This window comes from Danio rerio, chromosome 17 (assembly GCF_049306965.1).
Source record: "Danio rerio strain Tuebingen ecotype United States chromosome 17, GRCz12tu, whole genome shotgun sequence".
NCBI lineage: Eukaryota > Metazoa > Chordata > Actinopteri > Cypriniformes > Danionidae > Danio > Danio rerio.
Genome location: NC_133192.1, coordinates 40,479,830 through 40,505,791, shown reverse-complemented (window position 1 = coordinate 40,505,791; position 25,962 = coordinate 40,479,830). Strand labels below are relative to the sequence as shown.

The 25,962-nt window shown below is 36.4% G+C and overlaps 1 protein-coding gene across 3 annotated transcripts in view; it reads right to left on the bottom strand.

Moving 5' to 3' along the window:
- ccdc88c (coiled-coil domain containing 88C) overlaps positions 1 to 25,962 on the bottom strand; it is a 112,358-nt gene that overhangs the window by 77,991 nt on the left and 8,405 nt on the right. For all 3 annotated transcript variants that reach the window (XR_012392729.1, NM_001423870.1, XM_073927271.1), the window contains exon 3: positions 23,310 to 23,418. Coding sequence is in view for 2 of the 3 variants with exons in the window: in NM_001423870.1 (NP_001410799.1) it covers positions 23,310 to 23,418 (109 nt within the window). In the remaining variant the exon portion in view is untranslated. The remainder of the gene's footprint in view (positions 1 to 23,309; positions 23,419 to 25,962) is intronic.

Below are 25,962 nucleotides of genomic sequence, written 5' to 3'. Positions count from 1 at the left end.
CTTAAAGAACCAAAGAGGCTTGTTCTTGCACATAAAGAAAGTATGGTTGAGACTTCTATTTATGTTTCCAGATCAAAGTTTATATATGACTTCTAAATAAATCTGTTCATCGTTCGAAACAATCGTGTCCTTTTAATATTGATTTATTGCATTGTTGTTTTCTGTGAGCAGACTTTCTGGAGGGAAAAATTACTCATATTTTTACAAAAATATTATTTGATGATGATTAAAGGAATAGTCACAGATGATCAATGAATGAAATTGTTTGGTGTAAGAAAAACACTACCCCAAACCATTGAATAGAAGTACATGACTAAACCTCATGTCTGCGCTCTAAAATCAAATCTGACAAGTGTCTTTCACATACATTCAGAATAAGCATGTGTAAGTAATATGAAACATTCACATATCTTTTGCGAGTCTGTTATTTGAGATGTACAACGCATGGAAAGCGTCCGCATAGAGAGACACTGCAGCGCTGGTGAAGATTGTGGCTGTTTACAACAGTTTGACTGATAAATATAAGTTTGTAGCTAAATTGTTAACGGTGCTGAACAGTATTTTCCTGTGTTTACATCCTTGTTTACGTCCTTGCTACAACAAACAGTTAACGCTAAAAACTGTGCATGTAATTAATCAATTTTAACAAATAAAAACAGTTAAAGGTCGTGGCTCACAATCCACAGCTTCATTGTTTGGAGGATTTTTTTAGCCAAATCCAGCACTAAACTGGGTGAGATTCTGCAAGCTGTCCTTTGTCAAATGCTATATATATATATATATATATATATATATATATATATATATATATATATATATATATATATATTTAGAATTGTCTGGAACATAATTAAAATAAATTGTAAGCACTTCTCTCTTTGTGCTGTGTCCTTTGGAAGCCTAAATACAGAAACAGAACAAGCTCTGAGGAAATAGCAGCACTTGGACAGCATTTTAGCTTTCTCTGCTTTAACATTACAGCGCTTCTGGCAACACCCTTTTGCTGCACAGTGTGTGTGCGTAGTTAATGCACGTAATCTGGAGTGCTTGTGATCTTATTAACCCAGATGTATTTTTGTAGCCCTTAAACTTTGTTCGCTGTAGACTTTGCTAAGCTAACTCTGTGAAAGCCAATGTCCCCATTTGCATTGAACTTGCAGCACATTAAATTCAGAGATATTGTTAATGTTCACATAGCCACATTACACATTAACTAAAGTTTAAAATATAAAATCAGAGTGAACCACCCTTTTAACCAATCCAGGATTGTCTGTATAAAATCAGTCACAATTATGAACGTATTCAATAATAAATCACAATGCCTTCGTTGAAATGGATTTCATCAAACTAAACTGAACATTGACAAATAAATTCCTTTCACTATAATAAATAAAATATAAAATAAAACTGAATTTATTAAGCTACACGCTGATTTTATCCAAACTGATACTGTGATTATACTACATATAGAATAGCATGATAAACAATCAGATTTTTTTATAGGGTAGTTGTGAATTATTTTGGCTGTGATAACTGTATAGAGAAAATCTACCAATCGAAGAGCCCTTCGGCGAACATAAATATACACACACATTTTTCACAATCTTCTCAAATAGCCAAGATAACCATTTCCAAAAAGGAACCATTTTCAAAAACTAATCCAAACCTACATTGTGAAAATATTTTTAAAAACAATTACTCCAAAAACAAGAAATAAATAATTCATTAATATATAATACTAAAAACTCTATACTTTCTACTTTCAATGTATTCAATGGTTAATTTAGTTTTGCTTTAGCGTTATATAGTTTGAAAAAACGTTATTTTAGTGAAACTGTGGTGTATGTCTTTGCAAGCAGGAAAAAAGTGTAAGTTTCATTTTTTAATTTAACACTGGAGAAAAAGTGAAGCAAATATCTCCAATCGTCATAACTGACATGCATACTGGTACTAAAAGAGGGCTAATCAATGAAGAGGGAGTCCTCTCTGTTACAGTGGCCCAAATTGAAGGTTAGCCTGAGGGTTCTTCACTAAATTTGCAATGGAGAAACTCACAAATAATCAATATCTAATTCACCAGATCAGGTCATGCCACATGTTCACTCTCGGCTGTGGTTATGATTTAGATTGCTAGGAGAATGTGTCTATTTACTGTACGCCTGTTCATGTAATTACAAGTGTAGGTCAACTTCACTCAATTCATTGCCCCATTTCAGCCTCTACTCAGTAACCCAGTGTTCTATATTCACTCTCCTGTTTTGGGTAAACCACAAGCAGACTACAGTTTTGAACATGAACACACCCACACGGTAGCCCGATTTAAAATAACCCAAATCCATGGAGTTCCTGTGCAAACATTGCAGGCAACATTAGACCTTAAACAGTTCTTTATATTGGAATGTTTTCAAATGCTACAACTGTTTAAACCAAGCAAGAACTGCACTGTAAGAGAACGGGACACATATAATGGTTACATCAGCTTATATCAGGACCCATTTCAATCTGGTAATAACATATACGGTCAAACAAGACTTGTGTTGAGATTTTATCAAGATCCTTCACTCTTCATACATCACACTCAACTACAACATCACTTTTGTGTGACTGCTCAGTGCAATCTATGACTGTGATCACAATCTGTGTGTTTGGTACAGCAGTAAAGAGAAGTATACAATTTTTTATGTTTAAGTTTTTCCTTCAAAATACATCCCATAACAATCTTATTAAGTTGGTAGACTGAGAGAAAATGGTCTTTTGTGGCTGTTTGAATTAGGCCCATCAAAATAAATTATCTTTGTTGTGAGATATATTGTCACAGAAACTAGTTATTGCTATAAGTATTATTATTGTCACTCTAATGCTATGTTCTCACCATACGTGGCATGCACAAATAAATCACGCTATTTGTGCATACATAGACGCATGAATATTAAGAGTTGATTCGCTTAATTTGTGCATAAAATTCGCTTCACAATATATGCAAATTTGTATCATGGGCAGGGCTTCTCTCTGCTGGTGATCCCTAGCTTTGTTGCTAAATAGCCAACATGAATTTTTTTGAGAGAACAGCTGTGTTTATGTTCTTTAGGAAGGCTAAAAAACAGCATAGATTTGTTCGGCGCCGTGTAAGAGTCCATTAGACCCTTTCAGAGGTGCACCCAGCCCTGCGAGTTCATCAACTCCTCCAGAAACTATATCTGGATGATGAAGGCTTTCAGAGGTGCTTCTGAATGAACCGGGCCCAGTTTGATGAGCTGTTGTAGATGTCGGCACGAGGATTTCCCCTCGGGACACCACCAACAGGCACTATGTCACTATTACGCCCTACAAGTACAAGATCATGATTGGTTAATGTGGCGCAAATGTCTGCTGAAGTTCAGATTTTCCAACTTGAGCAATTAGTGCGTTTAGCGCATCAGATGCGAAAAATGTTAAACTCGCTCCACTTCATTCGCGCAAACGGCATCATTCCCACAGCCTAATTCGCATCTTTGCATTGACTTGCCATGTAAATCACTCTCGATTGATGCTTGATCCGCGTCTGGTGCAGCATTAGACCATTTTATGTCAGTAAAGATAGCATAGTAAATTGATTCAAATAGGAATAAACTTTTTCACAACACAAAAAAGTATTTTTTTTTAGGATTCTGTAATTTGATTTAAATTAAGTTATGAACTAAACCAAACTCTGTAAACTAGACTGAAGCAGTTTCAATTTTCTAGAACTTCTATGCTAAGCTGCTTTGACACAATCAACATTGTAAAAGCGCTACAGAAATAAAAATTAATTGAAAAAGTTGACAACAGTGATGTAAAACGTTATTAATATTGCAAAATGGTTTTAATGTTATTTATATACAGTATGTCACTTTTATGAAAGTGGACTGCAGCCTAGAAACAGAGCTCATTTGGGCAACTTCTTCAAAACTGTCAACTGTTTTTTGAAAAAACATGAATATACACCTTTTCTTTGACTGTCAGTAGCCATTGCTTTTAATGGAGTGACCGGAGCCGAGATTATATGAGATGACAGGAGCTGTGCAAACAGCTAAAATGTTGGTGACATTCATCTTTATGTAAACATGATGGGCGCTATACAGTATATACTGCTTCACCACAATGTATAGGGGTCATCTCCATCTGTGAATAATTGGCAAATTGAATATTTTGACATTTATTTACATTAAACATAGGAGGTAAATGTAGCAATTTAAATACCTAAACTGTAAAAAATACCAAAAAAATTTAATATACACATCTGCAAAACAAAAATAAATGACAACATGAATGTCTGAAGGCAATAATATTTCACATGAGCATAATGTTAAATGCAATGTTTAGTAAATATCCAAATGTTCAATTTTAGAGAATTTACAAGTGTCCAATAACTAAAATGTTGTTTTTTACCATGGCCATTACTAAACAATTCTGTAATTCTCTGCCTTCAGAACGAAACCTTCGGATCACTTTTTGCACACAATAAAGCAGCATTGAGTCACATTGTTTCTGTTGTAGGATGTGCAATTTGTGTCCCTATTCAAGCTTCTTTTGAAAGAATGTGGGGAGTCGTACAAGCTGAAAACCACATAAAGACCAAGACGTCACACATGGTCCAAAAAGAGAAGAGTAAATATCAGAGTGCTAATGAGAAAGCAAACTATACACAAAGAGTCCAGATGGGCACTGGTCCTATTTGTCACATGAGTCAAAGGCCATAACACCCTTTCCTGTTATCTAAAATAGGACTGAATGATATTCGAAAAAACTGACTTTGCAATATTTTGTTTTTCTGCAATACATATTGTGATATGAATATAACTGCACAAGATGACTTGCATAACTCTGAATAAGAATTCATAACTTAAGATTGATTGGAATGATTTTGTAGGCAGGTGGATAGAGGTGCAAGATTTTGGCTGAAATGAGAATCGCGATTTTTTTTGCCTATAATAAGGATCACAATTTTCTCACGATTCTGTAGATATAAAATTAAGGCTAATATGAGTGGGCTATTAATATTGTTATTAACAAACATACTGTATTGTAAAACAGCAATAGGCTTTGTGTAGCTGTACTGTAAACTTTTGAATAGACTTGAAATAGTGGAGTTGAGATTTGTCCTGGTCATTAATGCTGATGATAATTCTGATGTTGAATTGTGTTTGAGACATAAGCTTACAATCTGTAATTTTCAGCTTAAAATCTGTCACTGACGTGATTTTCGTGAATACAGAAGACTGGTTGGGTATTTTTGCATTTCGGTGGGTTTTGGATGTTTTTTGGGCTGGAATCAGTCATCTACATCTGCAACACTGTGTGCGCTTTCGGTTTCATTTTCACTGCTAAGAGTGATTCACTTCCCACACGGCTCCCAAACGATCACTCTGTGCCACAAACTGAATGCTATTTAAAACTTTATTACCTGTTATTCACAGCTTTTGCAGGTTCTGTTCACTAAAGTAGACTTCATTCAGCGCACGGCTGCCCTCTCTATGGTATCAGCTGACGGTCAGCTCACGTCACGTGTGATTTTGCGGTTGCAATTACATCGTTACATAAAGTCAGAAATTACATTTTTGGGGCGAATTATATCTTATAAATACAGCATGTGACTCTTTCAACACCATTTGGAGGTGTCCATATTGCTGATCAACACATGTAAAACAATGTGAACACTTGTGCGGCCATCATTGCTTCTCTCCTGAACTTGAAAATATGATTGACAAAATCGTAGAAATGCTGGATTAAGATCGTCTAGGGCAGGGATGTCAAACTCAATTCCTGGAGGGCCGCAGACCTGCACAGTTTAGTTCCAACCCTGCTTTAACACACTTACCTTTAGGTTTCAAACAAGCCTGAAGGACTCAATTAGTTTCATCAGCTGTGTTTAATTAGGGTTGAAACTAAACTATGCAGGGCTGTGGTCCTCCAGGAATTGAGTTTGACATCCCTGGTCTAGGGGGTCGAATCGAGATCATGATGTTTTTACGATTAATTGTGCAGCTCTGCAGGTGGATCTACATAAAATATCCAAAGTTATCCAAAAATACACAAAATAGAAAATGAATTAAATTACAGATGAAAAGAGTGGGTAAAAATAAAATAAATAGAAACGTATATTTTTTGGGTTGAGTCAAACAACATTATAGGTACAGATATTCAATAATCAAATGTAAAACAACACTGTATATAGTTTTTAATAGCAAAAATAATTAATAACACAATTTATCTTTATTAAAGAGGAAAACTGTACAATTTCTTGTGCCAAAACGATTTAAATTTGCTAGAAATTTCAGTCATAGGTAGGGCTGTGCGATTAACTTAAATAGAGATTTGGACATGCACGATAATATTAATTCTAAATCGCCTTCCAGCATGATTTTCCTGCAGTATGGTATATAGTAGTATTTAAACCAATTATAACGCTGTGAACCTAATTAGAATGCGAGAACAGGAGACTGAATAGGCTGCTTATACAGGGATGAGGAGTTTAGCACAGGAGGACTTGGTGCCGAGAAAGTTAACATCTGTGGGACATGATCAAGTTACGTTGGATACAGGAAGGCTGATGTATCACAGAACCAGATAATTTGTAAGTCAGTCATAAATTGCATCTAAAAGCATGTGAAATGTGCTTTCCAGTCACGCTCCTGTTGATGTCGTTGTTCGGCAACCATCAACCGTTTTCTCAGAGCATGACTCTAACAAAACATTGCTGTTCCGATACAAATTTTATTTATGGAAATAATTACAATGCACTTGGTGTTCGGGTGTCTTGTGTTTGTCTGAGGTAACTGGAATGTGTGTACTCCATACAATGTATGAAGCGAATTGGTCAGCTCTTGTTATGTGACGCCGTGTGGCATTCTAAAAAGTTTCATTTAGAGTTTGCCTGAAAAAGAGATGTTTTCAAGTCGGATCGCCTGGCATACGCGTGCGCCACTCTTAATGTGTGCTTGCAATCCTTCCACCTCCATTGGAAACAACACACTTGTGCACACAAAAGATGCGAACGGCCTGTTTCACGACAGCGTCACCGAGAGGTCGATAATCTATGCATAGCAAAACCAATCTGTCAACACACACAACTACCTCTGATATTTGCTCAAGCAGAACATCAGAGCCATACTCGAGTTTGAAGGTGAGTGCGCTCACAAACACAAACACACAAACAGTAGTCTATATATTTGTTTCGCCATTGGTTTTTTTTTAGAGACAATTTGTTACAGCTTTTCTAAGTGATTTATATATTATTTTATGTCTGTTTTAGAGACATGTTACAGTTAAACTCTGCGGACCCGGTACCGTCATCGACTTTCGCTTTAAGATTTAAAGGGCTTATTTTAAATTTTTATTATTTTATTAATTTTTATTATTTAAAGGGCTTATGCTGTGCGCTTCAGGGCCTGTCTCCTCTGTTTTTGAGGTGATGTGCATAAGTAATCCTTTTATATGTCTGATGTGGTCCAAACACAGTGAATTATGTTTGATCAAACAAAAGAATAGTGAAATATAAAAACAATGATCGTTCCCTGTGGCTTGTATAGCACCTCTCATCAGAAGAAATACAATAACATTTTTCTTTTTTCCTGATTACAGACATGTGCAGGAACCACCAAAATTAACTACAGCACCCTAGACCACACAAAACGTAAAAGGTACACTTTCAAATTTGAGTTTATAAAAAAAAAATTAAAAAAAAGCGCCTCTTTTTTTAGGTGTTTATTATAACAAAGACAACATATATAGTTATTTTAAACACTTTCAATCGTGTTTTATGAAAATTCAAAAGGTTTTCTTTAAAATGATACCAAATTTTTGCATTTACACCTCTGCATGTGGATTTGGGAAACTTTTAAATTTGGGTAGGCAAAATGCAGGTAGAAATCCCAAAATAGCAGCAGAGTTTAACTGGTAAATAAAGATCCAGTTGTTTTTCTTTTAAAATACATTTCAGATTCACACTGTAAACACAGATTCAGTCTGCCTGTGACAAAATCGTGATTAAAAACAAAATCACAATATTGTTAAAAAAAATCATGCTAGGTTTCTTTTGCCCAAATTGCACAGCCCTAGACACAGACCTCTAAAACACATTCAAATAAAAATCGTTCACTCTATTAGATTAGGGTTAAACTCTGCAGTGACTCTGGTTAATTATAATCCCAACTTGCATAGCAGATCATACGATGTAACTGCCATTATAAAAATAAATAAAAATAATAAATAAGTGAAACAGGTTACAAACATTAATCTCTAAACTTTCTGAAATCAAGAAAACAAGTTATATTAAAAGGTCCCATTCGAAATCCTCTTACAAAACAAAAGCGCAAGTACTGTAGCTTAGAAAGGGAAACCTAATTCCTACGGGCTCTGTATACATGTCCCACTGACTCTGAGGGCAACAGCAGGGGCAGAAACAAGTGAAAGAGAGGCATTCCAGACTCCTAGGCAACTCTAATTGACCTAAAGTGCCACATCACCTCCTCCTTTCTCCCAGTTCTCCATTAAATACAAGCAGCGTAGTGGAACCTCCCCCAAGTTCTGTCCCATTGCACAGGAGGTAAAGTGACCATCACAGCAGCTGGACCTAATCTGTGGTGATGTTCAGATGTTGGGACCTCTGTCTCCAAGTGGGCTAGACCAACAATACAACCCAGCAGAGGAGAAAGAGATTCCTTGACTCGACTGAGAGGATCTTGGTTAGGGGGATTCAATCATTACCTTTTAAAAGACAGCTTGATCTTTGACCAGAGACTTGCAGAGATGTTTGCTACATGTTTGCTAAATTTGGAAGCAACAGATGTCCATCAAAGAAAGGCTAGAGCTGCTCCATATGGCAGCTAATAAATAGAGAATTCTTCAGTCTGGAGTTATCTGGAGCAAAAACAAGGCCTGACAATAGAGACACAGACACGCATATCCTCCCTATAACAATACAGGCTCTTCCATGACCTGATTTATGCCAAAAAAAAAAAAAAACACTAAGAACAACATCACGATTATGTGTAAACAAGGTTTCAAAACTTAGTTGTTGTTTTAGATTTTTTTGCACAATAATTATTAACTTCTTGTGTAGATGAAGTTGTGTACATGAAGAACAGCCAGAAAATATTTGAAGTGACAGGTAAGTAATTTCTTATCTTTTTAAGCCTGCACATGAATGTTGAATATATATATATATATATATATATATATATATATATATATATATATATATATATATATATATATATATATATATATATAAATCAGTCACCTATCTAACATCAAACATTTAAATCTCTTACATGGAGCATGTCACACGATGCAAACATTCATTTTCTACCAGGAAAACTATAAATAGCATGTGTGCAGTGCTGCAAAGCATCAGAAGGGTAATAATCAAGTAATATAAGGTAGATGTTTGCACAGGACTGTTTTCATAGTCCCACTCCGGCAAGATTTTATTCCGCATCAGACTGACTGTATTTTCAGTCTTTGTTCACCCACTGCCCACTATGAATAATTTTCTACCCGACCTGATCATTACCTCTAAAACTAGATCTGGTTTCCAAAATGTCACGTTTAAAATGGGTACTTACAAAAGAAATTTAAAAAGAGATACTGTAACAGATAAAACTAGGCTGTGAATGGATTGTAGGCTCTCTAATGGCTAGTTTCAGTACGGTACGGAATAGAGCTGTGAATCTACACTGGTCTCATGGTTCGGTTCAGTTACGATTATCATGCCATCAATTCTGTTCAATTCGATATCTTGGTGCATTGACGGGTCTTTTTCATACACAGTTTTATATTTTCTTCACAGCAGCAATTCTTGTATTAAAATGTATGAATATATTTATATTTGTAATACAATTGTGTCATTTAATACAAACAGTCAAACTGTACCTTTAAACAACACGAGCATTTATAGCAATTAATATAAACATATATAAATATCCCGCTCGCTTTCTGATCCTTGTCTAGTTCTCTTACAAACCTTTAATTGGACACACCCTCAACAAAAACGGTTGCGATTGGCTGTTGCGTGCTGCGCTCTTAACAGATGAGTGACACTGATAAGCGGCAGGCAGCAGCGGCGATCACAGCTGATCCATTATGGACACGGTGGAGAAAACTTTGCAGGCACGCGCTCGTGTCTGTATTCCGAAGTTTCGCTGTAAAACAGCCGAGAGGAGAACGCCAGCAGGTCAAAATGGGCCACAGTGTGTGTGTGTGTGTGTGTGTGTGTGTGTGTGTGTGTGTGTGAGAGAGAGAGAGAGAGAGAGAGAGAGAGAGAGAAATTGAGTTTACTTTCATTCTCTCAGTTGCAGTGAAATAGGGGCTTCTGCTGTGTGTCAGTGAAAGACTGATCCGACAAACACACACCTAGTCAAATTGTGCACAGTTTATGAGTTTTAAGTCGATGGAGCGTTCTAAATACTCGCAAAGGCCTCCCTCGTGCAAAGCGCATATAAGATAAATGACGTCAGTACATAATAACCGGTTATGATTATTACTTATCCGATACCGAATTGTCCGCGTCTGTATCGCGGTGCACCGAAGAAACAATTAATTTCGACACCCCTAGTACGGAATGTGTCGTTATGGGTCACCTTGAGGTGGGCGATATGGAAAAAAATATCACGATTTTTTTCTGGGGAAATCACGATTCACAACTTTTATCTACTGTAACATCTGCAATTATATAAAACAAATAAATAAATGCAACATATGAAAACATACAGACCCTTACAGTCTCTGATATGTTACCACTTACAGAAAAACTACACAGCATACAGTCCTTATTTAGGTTCAAAAACAACACGCAACATAGCCCACAGTCAATGCAAACCTCTCATCTGTGTCTTTAATCTTCAGCAGCACATGTAACCTCTTGTTAGAGAGTAGTTCCGTCTTTCAAAGTTCATAATAGTTCAAAAGGTGATGATAATAGTTAAACATGGCGGTTTGTTCATGTTTTAGGTTGCAGACACCAAATTTGCTGCTGTTTTTTCCGGCTTCTCCTTTGTTTTTTTTCGCACTTCATTATTTCAAATGTAGACTCTCTGGACAAAGTTTCTCAACTTTTCAGGTGCCAACGGAAGCATCAGCATAATTGGCTGACGCTACCATAACGATCACGTCAACCATAACTTCAGACACGCTCTCCGTCAAGCATTGACGCTGAAGCCCTGTTGGAATAGAGCGTTATTTTCCATATTGATTGATAACAAAATATATTTCCATATAAGTTGTTAATGCTTCTAGACTTAAGAGTATCCCAACAACGACTGAAGTTACAAAAATTACAGCGTCTATCAAAGTACATAACATTTTCGGCTCTTAGATCAATAAAGAGTAAAAAAGCCCAGAGCTTATCATTGTTATTGACACAAATTTTATCACGATTCAATATAATATTGTTTACCGGCCCAGCCCTAGTCTATGATGCATCAAAAAGATTTGCCTGATGTAGGTTTCTAAAAGTAAACAGACCGTCCTTTAAGAACGGTACGTCTTCAGTTTGCTCTGCCATGGTAAAACCCGCTCTGAGGACTGTTATGCAGATGATTTTGCGCACAGACTGTGAGAAAAGAAAGCATGTGTAGAAAGCACTGGTCATGCGTTCATTATGTATAACAGGTGTGAGCACTGGCTGTACCTGTGCTCAATAAGAATGAGGACACCACAAATATGCTGTTCCAAATTAATGTCGGGACTTGGGAATGCTATATTGATAGACCGCCCACTCTCGTTCAAATTACACTAGAGTTTCCAACCGCTACCATGTTTTATTCTAAATTTATTCATGTGCTACAAGAAATATTCTAATTCAAGGTACTCTAATTCCAGGTATGGATTTATTTGCAGAGTGTTTATTAGAAAGTGTGCATCGATAGACTGTTTTGAATAGAGATTATGACATTTTTATTTTGTGTGGACAAACTTTGAGTGGACATATCGTTTCTTGCTGGATTCTGTCTGCATCACACCCATCATGTGCATCCTTCATTTTTAATTTTGCTGCACTAGCACTAAAACAATACTCAAAAGTGACAGAGAGAGTAAGAAATGTATTTTGAAGCCTTTGCATCATTAAAAACAACTTGCACCATACTGTAAATAGGAAATTCCCAGGAGGAAAGCAGCTTTAGATTATATTTGTCTCTGATAAACAGGGATGCCTCATTAGGATTTTAAATAAAGCCTTCCTGGACCTGGTCTCAATTCTGTAGCACAGCAAGTGTACCTATGATCTCATCAAACATGTGAAAATGTGCCAAAGTCTGTCTTGTCTACAGGCTTGCAAATGGACAAGAAACCGGTCATGTAACAGTCTTTGGAAAGTCTGTACTTTGTATCTAGTAACTTTTCAGTGTTGGCAGAGATGAGGAAGAGAAAGGCAGGGAAACTGCAAGTGATAGAGATGGCATGAGAGTAAAAAAAGCTTTAAAATAGTCTGGAAGGCTTTGTTTTTGGGTTTCCCACTGCAGCTGTTCTCTGGAGGGGGTTTCCTGTGTTCAGGGACAAACACACATGCCTTTTAAAGGTAACGAGCAAGTGCATTCATGGGTGTCTAATCAACACTTTGTTTTGCAAAAATATGAAGAAAAATTGACAAGTTTTTATAACATCTTCAAATTGAAGTGAACCAGACCAAAAAAAATGGAGAAGTGCTAGATCAGGATGAGTGTTCAAGGAGAGCATGTGCCTCTAGGCTTCAGGTATATGGCAAAAGGGAAACTGTACACCTCTGGGAATGCCATGGCATCTCCACTCCACACAAGCAAACAGTAGAACAAAGAGCTACCAAGCTAGTTCAAAAGAGACACCTCCCTTCTTTCAGAGGCACAGCAAAACCTGTAAAAACCCGCCATTTGTGTAAGGAAAGCCAATTCAACATGACTGTCCTCATTTATGGGGCTTGCATGAGGGTTATTCACAGATTCTACGAATGAGTCTTAACCACATCCTTCTAACAGCTACAACATACGCAGGCTGAATCAGAACGAGCATCCAGCACGTGGCATCAGTTTTTTATGCTTTTACAATACGGCATGTGGAACTGGAGAACACAGCCAATTAGAAACCAGAAGGGAAAGTTCAAACTGTCAGATAATCTAAAATGAGCGGTTGTAGGGGCACCCTTCAAATTGAACAACTGGCATGACATTGTCTGAGACAAAACCTTCATTAGTGCTGTGTAACGCAATTTCAATTAACCTTTTTGAGAGCAATCATATCCACACTATGGAACAAAACAGCTTTGGCTGGATGTCCTGACATGATGTTAGTGTTGTTGTGGTCCGTCGCAGTTCATTATGCATGGGCTCTGGGCAGATCAGGGCCCAGCGAGGCTACATTTCTCATGTTCCAGTTCTTGGTGGAGTCAGCTTACAGAAGCTCATGCTCACAACGACTGGCTCTCCAGACAATAGACAGGGAGAAACCAACGTGCAACCCCTCCCCTCCCCCAAAGGTCCATTGTTTCCACTGTCTGTAGCCCTGATCTGTGTGTGAAACTTTCTTGTGGGTCATTTTAGAGCTCATCTAAATGAGAAAAAGCTGATTTGACCTATGCCGCCTGCCTTGCGTGTATTTAGCATTTATGCTTCTGTGCTGTTTGTGTTGCTCTGTAATAACACTTCCGAAACGCTAGCTTGCAGGAGGTTTTTATGTTCCTCTGTGTCGAGTTTCTTCGCAGGTGTTTTGCTTTTAAAAGTAGCTAAAACTCACTCGTTCAGAGGCGGGAACTGGTGCATGAGCAACAACTTTAATCATAAGGTAAACACAAAACAAAAGTTTCCATGTGGAGCTCCTTCACCAATCTCGACACTTGTAAAGAATCACTCCAGCACGGTTGTGGCATTCAGCAACACCCACGATTGTCAGAACCACCAAGCCAACCAATCAAAGAGCTTGCCCTAAATGTTATTGCGACGTGTAGTTACATTTTTTCACGTCAGTGTTTGAGCCAGCCACGGTGAACGGTCTGTGACCGTGAACCATACGTGTGTGCTAAATGCAGAATTTTTTGAAACAAGAAATGACACTGGGACAGCCTTATGCAGAGGTCAACCATGCTTGTCATTATTTGCTTGTGAGGACGCAAGCCACACGCATCAATTATAATGAACTTGAGCGCACAAAAGGTCCATATTTGAACAACCCCTTATTTGAGGCAGTTTGATCAAAATAATTAAAGACAGATACATCACTAGGCATTTATGGTACTTATTCTTTTGTAATTTTGAGGTCTACAAGGAGAGTGAGATGGATCTACTAGTCGATCGGCATTGGCGGGTTGGCGACCACTGATGTAATGATGGTGGTGAGACCCCACCCCAACATACAGTCACAACAGACTATTATACATTCATGATTCCCTTAATGAAACTGGGGCAAATCTGGTTGGTTCAGATTAAATCACCCAATGTGAGGGTTTAGGCTTAAACTTAAATCTAGGCTAAGCTGAGAGAATGTATCAATTTGGCATTAGGTATTGGAGATGTGTTATCTGGAATCTTTTACGTAACCTAACGCGAGACAGACATTTGCCTCGTGCAAATATTTACAGAGTCCTTCCAGTGCCTATCAATGATCAGTGGGATATGAAGTTAAGAGGATGTTGTTTTTGATCTACCCAGGCTACCAGTACTGAATGTGCCAGAAAAAGAAAGGATCAGATGTGCAAAGAAAACCAATTAGGATCATCTTTCGTCATTTCCACAAATGGTTTAAAAAAACTGGTTTAAAAAAACTGTTTCTCAAGGATATGCAAGTGAGACCAACTGGTGCAAAACCTGCTATCACAGTGACTTGGTGTTGGTGGTATTCACCAGGAGCTTGCCAAGCCATTACTAAAGTGTTCTTTTATGCTTTTTCAACCAAAATGGTGGTTGTGAAAGATCCAGACCAGTTTCCTGGTCATGTTGACCTGAAAGCAAATCTGAATTTCTATGAACTTTGAACAGAGAGGCAACCATAATTAATTTCTTCTTCCTATGACTACAACTAGATTTTTAATCTGAAAAATTCTGTTCGACACTCATGTTGATTGAAAAGTTGATATAATTTTCCACTTTTTTGACATGGCTCATTCGTAGAAGGGATTTGAAGCAGTTCTTATGGCTAAAAAAATAAGACACCCCTCCTTATTAAGCCTAATAATTAAAGCAATTATCATGTTGGGAGAACAATTTGGGTGAAACACACATGCATCAAAGTTTAATTCTATGGGGGTTTTTAAAACCATTTGAGCAACAGTCATAGCAAGACTTGCCTTAGCAAACACTAATCAATCACAAAAATCATAAACATCTTCCTTTATCACACTCACTTCCTATGGTGCTGCTGCTATACGAACATGCTCAAACAATATGTGCTATTTTACCCTTCATGTGCACAATCAAGTTTATAGGTCTTTTTTCGAAATGAATGACATTGTTCGACTTGCTCACATGAGCATAAAAGACCAGTCCACATCTGTCTGCTTATCTCTCTGGCCTTCTGGGCCATTACTGTACACAGTGCCTGAGAGCCTTGTTGACACTCAGACACAATGTAGTTTATGGCAGAACCAAAAAAGCATTTAGCAAACAGTTCTCTGTTGTGCTTCACCCCGGTTCTTCCTGAAAATCAATCCATTCATTCATTCATTCATTCATTCATTTTCCCTTCATTAATCTGGGGTCGACACAGTGGAATAAACCTCCAACTTATTTAGCGTATGTTTTTACGCAGCAAAGCCCTTCCAGCTGCAACTAAAACATCCATAAACACTCATTCACACACATACAATATGGACAATTTAGCTTACGTAATTTACCTATGAAGCATTTCTTTGGACTAGTGGGGAAAACCAGAGCATCCGCAGGAAACCCACATAAAGCGAACATGCAAACTCCACACAGAAATGCCAGTTGACCCAGCCGAAGCTCAAACCAGCGACCTTTTGCTGTGAGGCGATCGTGCTACCCACTGTGACACCCGAAATCAATCAAAATTAAAGAAACTAAAAAAACAACTTGTTGATTCTTTTAATATGTAAATGGTATTTCGTGAATAATATTGATTATTGTTACAATTATTGATATTCAGTACTGCTGGTGGTGTTGATATCCGTTTCACTGATAGCTCTTCAAAATTATTTTATCAGGTGACATTTAGGACAATTTAAGCATAGGCAGAACAGCCCCAATCAAGCACAAAATCATTGACAAGAAATAAACCGTAAATTACTGTAACTGTGAAAACCAAATGGAAGAATCTATTATTTTCCAACTCAACTTGGTTCAACAATGACATTTTTTTTTCGTATGAAAATGTTATTTCATTTGATAATCAGCTACTTATGGCACTTCCATCAACTTATGTCATGTCTGACGTCGCATAAAGCAGCTTATGGATCCAAGTACTATCAAATACCGAAGGCTCAACAAATAGTAATAGTAAATATTTACAAAGCGCTGTAATACTTTCAAAATTCATGATCACAACATGTATTTTAAAAACAATTTATGCTGTGTTCACTGCAGACGCGGAATGCACGGATAAATCTCGATATTTACGCATAAAGATGTGTAAACATTTGAGCTTACTCGCTTTATTCGCGTGTCAAAATCCGCTTCACTTGTGCATCAAATCCACTTCGAAACAGGATTTGCGTCATGGGCAGGGCTTCTGTCTGCCCGGTGACTAGCTTCAATGAAAAATGGCTAACATGGATTTTATTGAGAAAATAACCGTTTATGTGCTTTATGAAGGCTAAAACAGCTTTGATTCGTTTGGAGCAGTGTCTAAGTCCACTAGATCCTTTCAGAGGTGCACCCAGCTCTGTGAGCTCATAAACTCCTCCAGAAACTTAACCTGGATGATATAAGAATTTAGTGGTGCTTCTGACTGAGCAGAGCCCAGTTTGATGAACTGTTGTCAGTGTGTGCCAGAGGATTTTACCCCGGGACACCAACAGCAGGTCTATGTCATAATCACTCCCCCACAAGAGCAAGCTCCTGATTGGTTAACACAGCGTGAATGTCCGCTGAAGTACAGACTTTCGAACTCGAGTGATTTGCATCATTCTCGCCGCGCCATTCTCCCGTATCGCACCGGAGGATGTCTATTCACGCTTTTACATTGACTTAACATGTAAATCACTCGCGCTTGATGCTTCTTCCACGTCTGGTGTGAACACAGCATTACACAGAACTGAATCTGCACTTTTAAGAGTATCAAGCAATGATTAATCCTGTTTACATGCTTGGAGACAGCTGTGGGCCTTCGTGGCACAGTTTTAGAATAGTTTTGCTCTTGTTCATTGAGATCTTATGGTCCCAATTTAATGTGCCTAGAACACACCTTAAAAACAAGGTGATCAAGCGTTTGCAGTGGCTGCTCCTAAACTTTGGAACACTCTACCAACTCACATTAGACTTTCCCCCTCCATTTCTGTGTTTAAGTCTGTTTCAAAGACCTACTGCATCTGTTTTTTCTCGCTTTTAATACTCCTTGATCACTTTTTTTATTGCTTTTATTTGTAAAATGTTTATTTTATATTCTGCTTTCTTCTCTGTCTTTTAGTACTCCTATGTACAGCACTTTGGTCAACTTCAGTTGTTTTTAAATGTGCTTTCTAGTTAGTTTAGTTTAGTTTAGTTTAGTTTAGTATTGTATGTACATGTTACGCACCGTCTAGGGATGGTGCACAACATGAAAGACAAGACGACAAAAATTAATTCAAAGATTTATTGGGGTTTGAATTCAGGAGCTGACAAGGCCAAAATAACAAACAAAAATTCCTTTATATTAAATCTCTAACTTACCTGATCACAAACAAAAAGAAAAGAATGTACAATTCACTTCCCTAACTACCTAACACAAAAACAGAGGCCAAAAGGTTTTACAAAGAAAATGGCGTCAAACTCCTTACTATCCCAATATATACACTATTTACAAAAACAGGCAACCATATTTGAAGGACAATCCAAAATCAATGTCAGCAGGCAACAAAGGTCAAACAAGCCGGTGAAACAAAGTATCATGAACAAAGCCAACACTAAACAAACAGTACTCACAATTCTCAATATAATCTCAGAAGTCAAACAAAACAAACAGTACTCACAATTCTCAATATAATCTCAGAAGTCAAACAAAACAAACAGTACTCACAAATCTCAATATTCTCAGTCCTAACACATCCAAAAACTCTGCACTATACCACAATCAAACATTTCAACAAACACAAGCAAGTGACCAAAAACAAGATGGCTGCCAAGGAAGTGGTGTCATGGCTTTTTAAAACACTGTAGGCCAATCAGGATGGCCAAGGTGGCCAATTGGATGTGTTCTAAGCAAAACAGGAACAAGAAAAAAAAACAGATGAGACAAGACAAACATAGGATTGTAACAGTACAGTATAACCATGCCTTATCCGATGGCCATAAAGTTATTAATTTTGTATAAATTGTCAATTTTTTTATGTAAGAATGCAGCAGATCCAAAGATGGTTATGTATATATAAAGTACTGTTATAAAGTAAACAAATCACTTAAATGTGTTATATGACCTCAATACAACCGAGTAGCAGCTTGGACCCAGAAACAGTATTCCATACGCCAAGACTTAACAAGTGGATAGCAAAACATTTGCATAGCAGATACAAGTAATGCCATGATGCGTATGAATGCAAATTTAATCATAAAAATGTGCATACTAAATGTGCACATACAGTAGTATTGCTATAGAATTACAGTTGTAGTATTCACTACAGAATTCTATTTATACAATGTTAAGTCACACATGTGAAATAATATGAATAAATATAATACAAAAATAGCCAAATAATATAATATGGACATTTAATAAATATAAGAATTACAATATATATGAAACCATGCCAAATCATAGCAATGCGTCATTAGACATAACTCATTTTCTTATCCAGCAACATAGTAATGTGAAAAGCATTTTTTTGGAAAATAACCCAATGTCTGTAGGACAGCAAATGAGGGGGTCTTGAAGTATTCAGCTCTCACATTTCAGTAACCCTTCCCCCTCATCTAGACCCCCATATGTGGGTCTCTGGGGGAGCGATTAACACGGGATAAAACAACACATCTGGTTCTGTTCACCAGAGCACTGACCCACATCTGATGCTCAAATGTTGCCTTTCTGAAGTTCATTTCCAGGGTCACAAAGGACAGTTTCTCTTTGGCAGAAAACAAGCTTTTATGTGTGTGTCTTGGACAATATGAGGAAACTTTGACTGTTGGCCACCAGTTTCATAAATGACCTAGAGCGTATATTTACCCCTGAGTCCATAGAATTTTAATGAATAAGCTGAGTTTTACCCGCTTGACCAAAGGTATCTGACTGAGAACAACTTTTAAAAAATCTAGCTTAAAGGGGACCTATTATGCAGAAATCACTCTTATAAGGGGTTTAAACACAGTTGTGGCAACAGTATGTGAATATATTCAGCCTTTAATTTTAAAAAGTTAAACAATTCTATGTTTTATAATCAAACTTGATAGAAACAGTCTGCAGAAACTTTGATTGACATCAGAGGGGGAAAGTCCTGTCCATTAATGACAATCTCTCTCCCATTAGCATAAACAGCACTGAATGAGAAGCAGCCATCCACCATTAGAATTTTCACCTGCTAAATATAATGTCAGTGACTAAGAGGCATTTTTAATGTGAAGTCACTATAGCGATGCACATGCATTTATAGCTCCACCCCCTTTTAAAAAGATGGCTGGGTGCAAAATCTCATTTGAATTTAAAGCGACAGTCACCAAATTGGCACAATTTGGATCTAATCAAAAAAGAAGCAGCTTTAAAGAGTTATAAAAACTATTTGTGAGGTATTTTGAGCTAAAACTTCAGGGTGCATAATAGGTTCCTTTTAAAATGGTACATCCACTAAGGTAAAGGCACTGCTGTATAAACACAACTCTCTCAGTTACTCATTACTGAGCCCATCGGGTGACCAATAAAAAAAAATTTAAACAAAAAAAACTCAGAGCAGCTCCACCCAAGCCAAATATGTGGTTAAGGGGGCCTTCCATCACTGGAGGGTTGTGTGATTACTACATTCTGAAGCTCTGCCAAAATCTTGCATAATGCATAACAACACTAATCAGTAAGAGGTTATTTTAATATCTCTGCTGCAGAGTGTTCATTTGAACTTAACAAAGAAAGCAACTGTTTCATGGCAAAAGTATGACAGGGCAAAAGAGCAGGACAATAATGACCACAGGTGCTTATATTTAGAATAGTAGTGGATTAAAATATGCTTCTTCTTGCTGTGCCCCAAACATATTCAAAATAATGTGACGTGACTAGATGAAAACCTCCAAGCCACAACAAGCAACAGATCATTTTGTAGATTTGCTTGGCTTTCTGTTTGAGTAGTCCCACCTTATGTGAATATCATTTGTGCAAATCTTTACAACAGTACATAAAACATCAAACATCTTTTTATTGTGCTGCTTTTCCATGCAAAACTGCTCGAAGAGCTGACTTGGTTCAGACACAATCGCTATGTTTCCATCCAAAAATGCGAATTAAATTTATGCACAACTGAGATACTGCATAAAAACGTGCAAATAAAGCAGCTCTTCCATCCAAGTAGTCAAAGAAAACAAAATCCCCACTTTCTGATTAACTGACACCAAATATCAACAGCAAAAATGGAATTTGCTGCAGTCGGAGAAGCTGCGTGAATCTTTTCTTCATTTAATAAATTACTTGCGCCTCAGAAGACAATGTCGACATGTGATGAACGCATGAAGACATGAGACACGAAGCACAGACAGTCTTCATTCTAGAGGTAATGAACAATATAATAACACTGATACTGAAACAGTGTTTTAGAATGACCAAAACATTTCAGATGCTTTACAATGTGGTCAGCCTGCTGGTTTGTCCATTGAGACACATTTTTATCATCACACGATCTCTTTTAACAAAATCACATGACTTTAATGCGCATACTGGAATTTGCTTGGGAAAAGTGTTTCCATTCTAGTTATGTACATATTATCGGATAAAAAGTTCACCCAACTCAGTTATGCACATATGGTTTTTATGAGCATTTTTAAAATTTATGCGCATCTTGGCATTTCCATCGATCGATTTTTTATGCGTATATCCAAAATGCGCATAAAAATCAATAGATGGAATCATAGCTAATGGTAAATGTTAACTACCAGTACTGAACAGCATTAAATGACTGATGAATACTTTCGAATCATAATCAGATGAGAGTAAAAAAAATACAACAATAAAATCCATACAATTTTCTCAAAAACTGACACAAGCAGTCTTTTTTCTCTTAGTTGGGATGGAAAGCAGCGAGGTCTGAGGAGGAATGTTTCTGTGACGCTCTGCCAAGACAAAAAGGGGTCAGATGTGGCAAACGCTTACTCAGATGGTGGGACGCTGCCCAGAATTGACCCAACCAATCAAAAGATTTCAACTCCCAAAACCAACAACATAAAAGCCTCAATCCAGCAGTGATTGTGAGTGAGAACTGTTTTTTGCAAGACCATAAACTATGAGTCAGTGCTTTAATTTCTCAAATATAGTGTTGAGAAAGACCTTGTACTTTCATGTCTCCCGGTTTGCTTCCCAAAAATTACTATCTTTATAAGTCTCTTACAGACCACCTTCAACTCACTGAAAAAGCAGGTTCACTCTTATATTAGCCCAATCCTATACCCATATGAAAGAGGGTCACGAAACACCAAAACACTTTTTTTGAGATTTTGACAGTCATATGACTGCTAAAAACACTATTAGGACACTTATGTTTCACAAAAAAGTGAAAAAAAAATTGCGTGTTCACGAAACATGCAATCAGCATTAAAAAAAAATCTGTTATTCAAATTTGGCCATTTCAGATAAGCAGACAACTATTTTTATTTAAGAAAAAGGTGATACTGTCACATTATTAAATAAAAAAATGCTATTCAAACAAAATCCCTTCATTAAAATAATCTGTTTACAAGATGCTACAAGTGAATTTAGTATTGCAACAATAATATAATGTACAGTAGGGCTGCACTATATATCATTTCCTTCTCAATAGTCACATCGCAAGATATGCAATGATGAGCTTGTTTTATAGCTTATAATTTTAAAGTTAATTAAAGTTTTTTATGCCTGTGATTGTATAATGACCTTAAAAGCATTCATGCATAATACATTTTACCATGTGTGACTTTAGCAACGATTAAATTCATTGAATTATTTTTATCATTAAGTAACTGTACTTGAATACTGTTAGACTAGGAAAATGATTAAACACTTGTTCATTTTCTTGACTGTATTTATATAGTTATGCATGAAAATATTCACAACTCACGCAAATATAGAAATGCACTGCAAATAGCATAGACCACATAGAAAATGTGTCGTGTGAGCCTAAAAAAATTATATAGATTGTTTATTAGACTTTATGGAGATGCACGCCCACTGCAGAATCATCCCAATTGATCTAAAATTAGAAGTTCTTTCCAAAAAGAGATATTTATGTTATCTGGTGAAATTAAATTCATATTATATATATATATATATATATATATATATATATATATATATATATATATATATATATATATATATATATATATATATATATATATATATATATATATATATATATATATATAACTAAATAACTAATATAACTAAATAAATATTTATCACAAAATAAAAATATATCACAATGCTAGATTTTTCCAATATCGTGCAGCCCTAATTGTCCAGCATGAAAAAAAATTAATATCATATTTGCAACATATGACGATTTAAACATTTTATTAAATTAACGTTTATTAAAAAAAAAAAAGTTAAGATTTAACCTTGGATAAGAGTAAACAATCGACATGAAATGAAAGAAAAGTGCAAGTTTTTAATGTTAACTAATGGATAGGTCTGAAGAGCTGATCATTTCTACAACTGACAATCCGTTTATGACTAAATGATGCTATGTGTTCAGGTCGTTCAGGTAAATCCCCAAGAGGTTGTTTCTGGTTGCATTCTCATAGCAACTATGATCAAAAGCTTAGACAGGCTTGAAATAACAGAAACTCTTCTATGCCCGTGAAAAATAAGGCAACCAACTACCCGCAATGATGATCACATCTGCAGACAGGTTTAATCCTCATTAGACCACAACCACCACCTTATGTCTGCGGAGACCAGCTGCTGTCTGGCATCTCACACAACCACATATACATGCTCTTTACAAAAAAGAACTTGCTTATGATCAGGAAGTACTTTGCCATCGCAACAGGATGTAGAAGAAGAGATCTTACCTGGTAGTAATTTTTAATGTGTCGGATGACAGTATTGAGGTTCTGTATTCTCAGGTTAACATCATTGTTGACTTGTTTGTTCACTCGCTGATTCATGGGGCTTGGGTCTCTGTGGAACAAAAACAACATGAGTGCATTTGAAAATCTTAGCATAGGCACACTTTTAATAGTTCTCAATAGGCTCAACTAATCTTTCAACAACCTAGGCAATAAGTGAGGCCAACTAAACTATTTGTGATTTATTTGTGCAACCATCTATTCAACCTAATAATACAGCTTCCTCAACTGATTGACTAATTCCTGAGATCGCACAATATGACGCTGCACCTCAAATAGGGATGTAACTGATCATCAGTGATCTGTACAGCCCAGTGACCGCACTCCTAGGTTTTATGGATTAATGCATCTTTGAGCATGGATGGACAAATACATTAAATTATGCAAATTCCCATCTTGGTGTGAATCTTCATAAACATTATTTTATGTCTTAAGTAAACATAAAGGGTCAGTGGTTTTAAAGGAATAAACCATTAATCTATATCATGTATTCAGTTAAGTAGGGTTATTTTACATTTGATAAATTTTTGTAGACCTTTTTGTAAAGATAAAAAAATAGTTATAATCAATTATTTTAATTTATAATTATTTATTTAGGTTTGTAACTATTAATTATATGATTATTAACTATTAATTATATCATTATTTAGTCATAATTTTAAGTATCTTAGTATTTACTGTAGTCCAATCTGTGACTCAAATATATAAATTGATCTGAACTATAAAGGCTTGCGCCCACCAGGATGATTATCCTGCAGAATTATTGCCAAACTGTTAACACTTCCTGACTAAACAAAGGGCACTAATGTGAGAGTGCACACTGACGGCCGGCATAAAAGCATAATGATCATAAATGGTCATAAAAAAAAAATCTTTATTTTGGTTTGACGCGTTGTGTTATAAACTGGCTAGCTAAGCCTCAGGTGTTATGCCAATCACCTGATGCACATGGAAACACTTCTCTGATTGGTTTAAGTGTAGAGTATTTCAGGAGTCTAGTGTGCAGCAGTCTTAATCAGCCCTCCTGAAAACAAGTTTGAGCGAATAAAAAAAGCTGCAATGTTTATATTGATGACAGTGCTCATTGACAGACTATCTGAGACATTGGTGAATCAGTGATTTACTGCCTGCACACACCCGTCTGTTATAATGAGGATAACTTTGTAAAGATGAGCATTTATCAATTTGACTTAAAAGCTGTATTATTAAAAGTATGCAGTACTCACTGCATAAATGCTTCAATGCGTGGTTTGACAAATGCACATGGATACATGCTTATATTCTCAGTTATTCACAGCATCAATTGAATATTAATATGATTTAAATGAATAATAGATTGATCGGATATTAAGTAAGTGAGAGTGGTTGAGCACAAGTCCATCAAATGAAAAGCAAATGAGAAGAATCTTGAAGGGGGCGGGACATGTCGGATACTAGAAAGCCTCTGACTGGTCAAAAATCAATGTGAAACTGAAGTATGAGGTGATGTAAAAAAATTTAAAAATCAGTCAATCATTTATGCAGAAGTGACAAACCGCAAGCTTTAGATGTTTATTTTAATTTTATATCCTAAAAATGTGAATCGTCACTGTTTTGAAGCACATTAGCTTATAGATATCCTTAAAACTAACATACCGATACTAACACCTGAAAAACTTTATTTAAAATTTACGAGACCTTTAAAATTATTCAACTTTCCAAATCTTATATCTCCATTTCCACATGGGCACTTCAAAACTTCAACCCTTCAATTCACTTTTAATCCACGTTTACACGCTTTGCTGCAGAAATGTTTTCTAAGTTTAATAACACAAACAAGTTTTTTTTTCAGTGTTTTGTGTGATTTTGAACCCTCAAACAAAGGCTGCACGAGTAATTGAAAAAGATCACTAACTCAGTTCTTAATTCAGTTTTTTTAGAATTCAGCCAATTATATACACAAAGTGAAAAGAGAAGCGTACTGGCGGTTACACAAGTCTTCTCATTGTTTTATATACCTAGCTCAGCAACATGGACACCTCCAAACTCCATTAAAAGTGTCACATACTGTATTTATAAGTTATAATTCACCCAAAATGTCAATTCTGTCTTAATGTAATGATGTAGTCGCGGCTGCAAAATCACACGTGAGCTGACACATTGTTTGTTTACTTCCGAGAGGATGCGCCTGTGCCTGCCAATGATATTTACTTTAGTGAACAGACCATGTATAGGTTGTAAATAACAGCTAATAAAGTTGTAAAGAACATTCAGTTTGTAGCACAGAGTAATCGTTTCTCAGGAGCCGCATGACAGTATGATTTGCATATATGTTTTTTTTTCTCCAAGTGACGACAGCCATGACATGAGCAGACTCAGCAGTGAAAGTAAAAGGAAGTATCGCATTTTAGAGTAATGATTACGACAAGCATTTGATTTTTTTCTTTATAGAAAACACAAAGTGTTGTACATGCAAATAAATGTTTACTGGGTCGGCATAACTACTCTAGCCTTTGTAATGTTGAATGTAATGCAGGAGGGAATTTGATAATGACAAATGTTTCATTTTATCAGAGAATAAAATGGTCTAATAATGTTGTCAATGACAAATGACAAG